Here is a 9,266-nt window from a genome sequence, read left to right as displayed (position 1 = left end):
GCTGATGGCAATGGAGATATCCAATTGTGAAGCCTGTTGGAGGGCTACACCTGTAGTCATAGAACTGGAGTTATATTCCCAGTAACTTTGCTGGTGGAGGACAGTCGGAGCGTCTCCAGCACCTGCGATCCAAACACGACAAGGGCACATTTAGGCCAAGTCAGAGGTTCCACTGCCATCGCAATTCCGTTGTTTAATTGCCACCCCCATGGAGGCCTCATTGTACAACGCAGAGAGCTGAATCCAGTTCTTGGACCTCTATTGCTATTAATAACGTGTGCCCATGGGAATGGAGTGAGTGCATGACCATCCTCGTGTGGTTCGTGCAGGACAGTGGTGGCCTAGCGGGTGAGGAAGCTATATGAATTGGGACCATTTTTGGTTATTAACAAAACAATGTGGCCATGATCTCGCCTATGAACCTGAAGAGAGTCACAGAGGGACTGTCCCTGTAACTACAGATTGTAAATTGCTCTGGATAATGGCATCTCCTATTATTGTGAAACATATGTTTGGTAAGTAACGTAGTACAATTTAAGTCCTGACTAAGGGCAAATGGGCAGTGAAAAAAAAAAATAATAAAATACAGGACCACACATCCAAGACAAATTAGCTCTTTTCAAATGTATGTCTTTTTCTTTTTTATTAAACAAAATGTTCATACTTGTCACGATTTTCAAATTACATAAAAAAAAAAAAAAAAAAAAAGATCGCATGTGAAGCCTTTTAATTCTTCCTTGTGCCTCACCAAGAGGTCAGATAACTTCCTATGATGTGTACCCTCCATTTCACATCCTACTAATCCGTCCCAGCCAAAGGCTGTTTGAGAATTAACTGTACGACACAGGTGGGAAATGTGTTCCTAAAACCAGCAAAGGTGACAATCTCAAAGCGAGACACAGGTTGTGAGATGAGATCGGAATAAAAAAAAAAAAAAAGGGTCAATGCAGCCACCTGGTGGCTCCACCTGCTCCTACCACTTTGTTTAAATGCAAAGAAAAGGAAAGGGGGGAGGCAGCTTGTACAAAATAAACCCTCTCTACCCTCCCCTTTTAACATCATATCCCTCTTCCCAAGTGTGTGTGTGTGTGTGTGTGTGTGTGTGTGCGCACGCTTGTGTGTATTGTGTGTCCACTGGCATCATGGCCATGAAAGTCTCTGTGGGTAACCACCCAAGGGGTGAGGGTGGCCCCTCTAATATTTCACTCCAGGGATAAACTCCTTTGCCTCTGGGTTCAAGCTGCTCTTGCGCTGTTGGCAGAAAAGAGGATACACATTACAATCTTGTTTCTGATCATTAGAAGTCGCTGTTTACACCGAGTACCGAGATTCCTTACAAAACGGGGCAAACCTGCTGCCATACTGCAGTGGCCTGTCCTATTAGAGTACAGATTACATACCTGATTTCTCCAAACGGGGTCATGACTTATTTATAGAGCCACAAAGAAGGATTGCTCAGTTTGCCAAGTGAAATTAAAATCATAAATTATCCCAGTTAACTAAGCAACTCTGCTTTGTGGAACAACTCCCAGATAAGTTAACTCTAATCAGAGCGCTGAAGCTCTGCAGTGTTTCACATTGAAAATGCACTTCCCTTTAGAAAAATAAAATAGAACGCACCACAATGTCCTCGGTGCTGCTGTCATTGACTGACAGGCCGTTTAGTTGCTGCTGAATTTGTCCCACCCCCGATGGGAGGTCCCTTGCAGGAATGAACCAGTCCTGATCCTCCTCATCCAGCATCTCCTGGAAACAGCGCTCCAGAAACTCCTGCTCCAGCAGCTCCTCTTCCACCTGACCAAAATAAAAAGAGGTGAACTGATTAGGAAGCATCCCTGATGGGCTGAAAATGTGGTTGGCATAGTAATGCGTGTGCTAAGTGAGCAGTGGGAATGAAACTTATTATTTAATTATTCAAATATTTTTCACATCATTCATGTTTCAATTGTCATATCTATTTTGGGAGGAAGTACTGATGATTTTGGCATCTTGGTACAAGTAATAATGACTAAACATAGCACCTTCTCTAAACCAAATGTAACATAAAAAAAAAAAAAAAAAAAAACCCTATCTTGAAATGCAGCGAAACTTAATATTCTTGACCCACTTATTATTGTTTTTGTGCTACTTTAAAACACGAAGTACGTCCTTTCAGTTCAATTTCGAAGCAGGGCCTCTCAATTACAGATTATGGATATGAGAATATGAGACACATATTCATATACCAGGTATAACTTCCACACTTTTTTTTTGTGTCCAAGGAGTATTTTTTAAGCATTCAAATCACAAACCTGTCTGTTGTATTCCTCTTCATTCTCCATCCACATGTACTCTGCAAAAGGGTTGGCCTCACCCTCCGAGTGCCCATTGGCCACTGGTTCCTTCCCTTCCTTCCCTGGAGCTCCTCCCCCCGGCGTCTTGGCAACCTCTGGCCCACTCATCTCAGCTGGCTCTGCAAGAAAGAAAAAGTAAAAAAATAAAAAAAAGGAAAAAAAAAAAAGTTAATTGGTACAGATCATCCAATACAATATTCAAAAGAAATTTCAAGTTTGTTCTACTCAGCAGTCAGGGGCAGTCAGTCCTGCCCCGACAGAAAGACAAAATCCAAATAAACATAAGTCACATTCCACCCCCCTCACCTGAGGGAAAAAATGTGGGTTCTACAAGCTCGACTGGTCCAACATCAACGAAGCTGCTGGTATACCATAACTCTCACCCACACGCCCCTTGTGTAAACAAAAGCCGCAGCACTCAAGATAGAGTTGGAGGGTGATAGAGGGTGAAGTTACTGTCTTAAGGTCTGTTTCATCATGCCCCCCCCCCACCAACTCCACTTCCACATACAGCCGTGTAAAGATACCAGACCATCACGTACATACACACAAATGTAAAACGGCAAAATTCCCAACGCTCCAAATGAAAATGGGGGTTGGGAAACTCTTGATCAACCAGAATTACCCCAAGAGCGCAAATCCAAAGAACTTCAGGCCTCGCTTGTCTCAGTTAAGCTCAGTGTTCATGATTCCATCATAAGAAGGAGAAGGTGCAAAAATGGCCTGCATGCCAGAGTGCCAAGACCAAAAAGAAAATTAATACTCGTCTCAATTTTGACAGAAAACATCTTGATGATCCCCAAGACTTTTGGGGAATAATCTGTGGACTGACAAGACAACAGCAGAACTTTCATGTGACAATTACATCTGGTGTAAAAGTAACACCACATTTCAGAAAAAGAACATTATAACAGTAAAATACGGTGGTGGTAGTGTGATGGTTTTGCTGCTTCAGGACCTGGAAGAGTTGCCGTGATAAATGGAACCATGAATTCTGCTGTCTACCAAAAAAAAAAAAAAACCCTGAAGGAGAATGTCCAGCCATCTGTTCGTGGCCTCAAGCAGAAACTAACTTTGGTTCTGCAGCAGGACAATAATCCAGAACACACCAGCAAGTCCACCTCTGACTGGCTGAAGAGAAATAGAATGAAGACCCTGGAGTGGCCTACTCAAAGTCCTGACCTCAATCCTATTAAGATGCTGTGGCATGACCTTAAATGACCCCAATGTGGCAGAACTACAACAATTCTGCAAAGATGAGCGGGGCAAAATTACTCTACAGAACTGTAAAAGACTCATTGCGAGTTATCGCAAATGCTTGATTGGTTAAGCTACCCTTATCAGCAACAACTGTAATCATTAGGTTTAGGGGCAGTTATTAGGTTTTGTGTTTAAATTTGATTATCTGAAACATTTAAATGTTACTAACATGGAAAAGTAAGAAATCAGAGAGGGAGCGAACACATTTCCACACCACTGTATATGAGCCTTACGAATGTGAAATCTGCCCACCTGATCAATCGTGAATGTTGTTCCACAGATTTAGTATTAGTATTCTCTAAACAATTTCCAGTTCAGTACTAAGTCCTTTATCTCACTCAAGACAGGTTCGCTTACAGTTGCTGCAAATTACACACACACACACAAAGCCAGACTGTTGTGTATGTGCGAGTGTGTGTTAAAGTCTGTGCTTTCAGTTTTTTCCCTTGATATGGTTCAGTAGTGAGTGTGGCTTTGGTACAAAAGTTCCAAATAGCACAGAATCTTACAGCCAAGCAGCATCCTGGAGGATGGTTAATGACTTCCAGCACAGGAGGTGTCTGTGTGCGGCTTCTCTCTGTTGCATAAGCAGATAGATTTAAGCAGCAAAACACTTGACTCACCACAGTGGGTGCAGGCCGGAGCTTTTCCCACAACATAACCAGCCGCAGGACAGCAGAACACTTCACAGCGCCACGTTCACCACCGTGAACTGCCACCATTAGATGGAAATGCAAACATACTACCCAGAAACAACTTGGCATGACCGTGGCTCTGAATGACTGTGTGGTGCTATAGTGATGGGAAAACATATGATTGCAACATTAACAGTGCAGCGCAGAATGTATGACACTACAAAACTCTCGCTATTAGAGGTGGGTATTGGTAAAGATCTCACGATATGCATCACGATATATTGTGATTCTGCGATATTCTACAGTTCACTAAAAATGTAAGAATAGACCTGAAGTACAAGATGCTGGGATCCGTCTGCCATGTTCTGTGATTTCACTCTGCCTGAAATGCCAAGCAGTAAGTACCCGGATGTACACCCAGAGGAAGCGCACACACACACACACACACACACACACAGATTCACAAATTCACCTAGCATGCATGGACTGTTGGAAAACAGTCCCCGTTGTCGAACTTAAGGTGGTCAAGAGAATGCTGCTGTTTTTTTATTACACACCTTCGTGTGTGTTATTTCACTTCTGTCTTGTTTTATAAAGTAATACATGCAAATGAGTAAGTGTGTCCAAACTGTTGACCAGCAGTGTATGTAGTGGAAGCGTTTTAATCACATGCTAGAATGCTTAAACGACAAAAACAGCAATAATGAATGAAGACTAAAGGAGGATCATGGCAAAAAAGGATTACAATAAAAGCAGACAGCCATTCATTTCACATGACTAACAGGTCAAACCAACTCGGTCAGCCAATTGACATGTCTGGCCGACAGCCCTTTGCAACTGGACACTCCCAGAGAAACATGACTACAGTATAACGGCAGATGCAGACGAAGCTACAGCTTTTCAAAATCTCGCTGTTCCTCAGTCTCACAGGAACAAAAACAGCTGCAATGTTAGCTTTTCTTCCCTTGAACACATCCCCACGGGACTAGAAACCGATAAACTCAAAGGGCCTGACCACATGCAGGACATCAATATGACCCAGCGCCATTAATGATGGGAGCCGATCAGATCCTACTCCACTCTTCCTGTGGGGGGGTTAATAAGGAAAGGGGGCAGAAATTAGAAACTCAACATTCCCCCCAGATCCAGGAAAAAATGGGATGGTACATCCCACTACTGCAATGCACGCAAAAAACAACCACCTTTCCAAACAATGACCCACATTATTTCTTTATGACTGTTTTATGACATGCTATGATAGATAACACATGCAGGATTGTCAGCGCTTGAAAGGGGAGCAGGTAGGTTATGTGCCATCTATTCCACGATAAGAACACAAAATAGAGCTTTCAGACCATTAAATGTGGACCACAGAGACATCAGGCCTTCATCTGCCAAAAATAAGATAGAGCAGCTTGCAATCGTTATATTTATAGTTAGATTTTTCAATCAGTTCCATTATAACCCATGTCACCTGATCGGTTTGACTTTTTTTCCCGTGCAGATTGATTTCATAATATAAAGGACAGGGTGGCATGCTGAGAATCCTTTTTCAAGTGCTCATCGCCCAGCTCTGTTTGTACCGTTCCGGGCACCGCATGGTGGGCACATGTAGAAAAAGTAAACTCATCGGACGCGGAAATACTCGAGAAAAAAAATGATAATGGAATAACACAGAATAAACACGTTAAATACGCGGAATAATAAGAAGAACCGCCGTTCTCTTCGCAGATCTCGCGGTAAGTGAAACGTCACCACCGAGGCCATGTGGCTGACTGGAGAGAAAAAGAAAAAGAAGAAAAAAAAAAAAAAAAACGAAGGATGAGCAGCTGCAGCTCAGACGCACAGGAACCTTCACGCGTTACTAAAACGCGACTGTTACAAAACACACGTTGGAGACTAGCACGTCAGCACGGTTCCGAACCGATGTCCGAACCCCGCCCGGGTAACCGAACCTGGGAATCCGGGACGACGGGCCTCGCTACCGAACAGCCCCGCTTCCTCCGGAGACCGATTTCTGCGCAGACAAAGCGCGTCCAGTCCCCCGCGGGGCTCCACCAGGCCGCGCCGAGCTGCTCACAACACGGATCCGCCGTGATATCAACACACACACACACACACACACACACACACAGGGCCCAAAACGCGTATAAAGGGCGCGTTTCGTTCGAACTGGAAGAATCCGCGCATCGCCCCGGGAACGCAGCAGCGGTAAATGGAGGCGACCCCCGGGTTCTAATCGGAGAAACAAAGTGCCTCTCGGCGGACTCGGGCTAAGATGCGCGGCGGCGGCTGCGGCTGCGGCGTTTGTTTCCCGCCGCGGGGTTACCTGGCATCGCGCTCTTTTTCGCCGTTCCTCGCGACGATAATAGTTTCCCGACGAAAGTTAATCCCGGCAGTGAAGGCGCGCAGGGCGACTCGGAACGATTCGCAGGCGAGCTGATTGCAGGCCGCCGCTGCGGGCTAAATACATTATGAGCGCGGTGGTCATGTGGTTCCTGCTTAAACAAACAGCGAGCAGAGCCCCCCCCCCTCCTACCGCCGCTGACCCCAGATCAGCCACTCGCGCTCCCGCAATGGACAGAGGCCGGGGGGGAGGTAGGCGAAGCCGGTCCCGGATCAGCCGCGTTCTTCCTCCGTCGCACATAAACACACGCATGCGAGGAGAATAGCGGATCCGAAGAGCTCGTCGAACAAAAGTGTGTTCGCTACTTCAAAGACACGGAGCCCGGCGGACAAATAAACTCGCGTGTAAACAACACGCAGACGGCCAGCGTCGATTCGGAGGATTCTCTCTGTGGACTACGGCTTTAACATGACCTCAAAATAAAGAACGCATTTTGGAAAGACCGTCAACCTACAGGCTTTGCCACATTAGAACATCGTTCTGTTACAGTTGGTGGCAGTACTGAGGCTGCCCACTGATCACCAAGGGCGATGGTTAAAAGCGGAGGACACATTTCACTGTGTGCACCGTGTGCTGTACATGTTGTACAAAGTAAGATCCTGACAAGGTCACAGAAAAAAAAAGAACACAATCGCCTGATCCAACATACCACAGTACTTTTTTTTTGTATTCTTCTTAGCTATGCTATGCTGTTGGGCTCACTTTGGAGTGCAATCTGATCCAGGCAGGGAATTTGGTTCATTGCCAGTGTGATGTGTGTTCAGTGTATATTCCACCTCGACACGAAACATGCAGACATGTGATGGATCATTTATACGGTTGTTTTCACATGGAGATGTCTGAAGAGCTGTCATGACTAAGTGTCCCTGTGTTCGCAAAAGGTGAAATTCTCTGCATTTATGCGTTCCAGTACAGGTCTGCAGTGATTCCTTCCTTCTGCAGATCCTGAGTGAGTCTGAAAGTAGCAAGGCTTAGTTGATTGCTAGACTGAAAATATGCAATAGTTCCTTCCTTAAATGCCCTCATCACCACAATTTTTTTCATGCATTATGTGCTCAACATGCAGGCAGTGTCTTATAAGTCAAATTGATGTATCTTACAAGACAAGGTTAGATGATAACAGAATGTAAATAACAGAATGAACATAATGAACAATGCAATGTGAACAGAATGAAATATTGCATATTACATTTTTTTTCAGTTCATAAATGGATAACAAATAAAAACTATTTTGTTGTCTTGTATTCTGTCATCCTAACATTAACAGAGAAAGACTTCTAAAAGAATGTGGCCAAATGAAACTAAATGAGTTTACTATGTTGCTAGTGTTAGTTAGTCAAGGCCTCCTAAACCGAGACTGCAGGGTATCAAGACCAAGACACTGCTAAGACTTGAGGGTCCGAGACCGAGACCAAGGCTGGTCAAGACCAAGGCCGAGACTGAAAACAGACTAGGCCTAGAATTGATATCACATCACTCAGATCAACTGAGTGAAAAAAGGCCATTATTGGTTAAATCTAATTCAGGTTATCTCATTTCCTGCATGTACAGAAAGATAAAGAGGCTCAGCCGAAGGAAGGACTACACAGACCTAGGTCATGTTATTGACTTCATCCAGGAACAATTACAAGGTTTGGAGAAAATGCAACGTCACAAAGTGCAGAGAAGATGGCCTTAAAGCAAGAAAAAGAAAGAAGACGTTAGAATCATATTAGCAGAGTTGGATTCAGACGTGTAAACAGAGACGTTACAGGAGAAAGTACTTGAGAAACTTAATCATATTTGGCAATGATTCATACCACAAGTTAAAACATCTTTGCAGTGTGTATTAATGCGTGTATTGAGATGGCTTCTCATATAATTTGTCTGAATACCTTCAAAACAAGCAGTGACACAAGACTTATTGGGGGCTATTTTATAGAAGCTTTAGAAATATTACATAACTGTCCTAAACGTAAGCCCACAGACCTGGTACACAATAACTAGTGCGCACAGGATCATTTTTTCCCCATTTCAAGCTACTTATGTGGCTTGTTATGCTTGCAAATAACAAGATATCTCTCCCTGAACGCCTCTGCGTGCATACACGCTATTCCTTGTGAGATTCAGCAGTCTGCAGCCCGCCGTCTCCTCGCTAATGGACGACGGGAAACCGCGCATGCGCACTGACTTGAATTTGAATTGAGCCGCGTAATAAATAATGTTACAGTTCTGTGAGGATGCACTGTTTTCCCATCGAGACCGAGACCAAGACCGCAAAAAAAAAAAAAAAAAATGGTCTCAGGACCCAGACCGATTTCTTTTAACAACGCTACAGGTTGCAACACGAAAGCCATTGCTCAGACATCAGAAAAAAGAGGCTTGCCTGGGCCACACAGCTGCTAATGGACAACCGAAGACTGGAAGAATGTATTGTGGACTGATAATCGAAAAAAAGCTCACCACGCAGGATTTTGTACGCTTTAGAGTAGCTCCAAGGTCGGTGACTTGTACAGAGTGAGAGGAACCCTGAACACCTTTCTGCAGCACAGTGTAGTGTCTTCTGGTACGTGCCAAGTTCGGGGTCGGGCACCAATCTTCAGACGGCCGGATTAAAAAGACCAACGTTGGTCTTTTTAATCCGGCCGTCTG

At 44.3% G+C, this 9,266-nt stretch overlaps 1 protein-coding gene across 4 annotated transcripts; it reads right to left on the bottom strand.

Annotated features, from left to right (window-relative positions):
* Positions 1–609: 609 nt before the first annotated feature.
* On the bottom strand, positions 610–6,743 carry LOC114789709 (polyadenylate-binding protein-interacting protein 2B-like). 4 transcript variants are annotated; one of them, XM_028979007.1, is made up of 4 exons: positions 6,558–6,743; positions 2,292–2,452; positions 1,621–1,794; positions 610–1,251 (listed from the first exon to the last, which is right to left on the bottom strand). In XM_028979007.1, exons 1-4 carry the CDS (start codon positions 6,562–6,564, stop codon positions 1,195–1,197), a joined length of 399 nt encoding a protein of 132 aa, XP_028834840.1. In that variant the 5' UTR covers positions 6,565–6,743; the 3' UTR covers positions 610–1,194. The 4 variants fall into 4 exon arrangements, with proteins under 4 accessions (XP_028834840.1, XP_028834858.1, XP_028834867.1 ...); XM_028979025.1 differs by lacking the exon at positions 6,558–6,743 and adding an exon at positions 6,184–6,313; XM_028979034.1 differs by lacking the exon at positions 6,558–6,743 and adding an exon at positions 4,217–5,213.
* Between the last annotated feature and the right edge of the window lie 2,523 nt (positions 6,744–9,266).

This window comes from Denticeps clupeoides, chromosome 1 (assembly GCF_900700375.1).
Source record: "Denticeps clupeoides chromosome 1, fDenClu1.1, whole genome shotgun sequence".
Classification (NCBI taxonomy): domain Eukaryota; kingdom Metazoa; phylum Chordata; class Actinopteri; order Clupeiformes; family Denticipitidae; genus Denticeps; species Denticeps clupeoides.
This window is presented reverse-complemented; position numbering and strand designations above follow the sequence as displayed.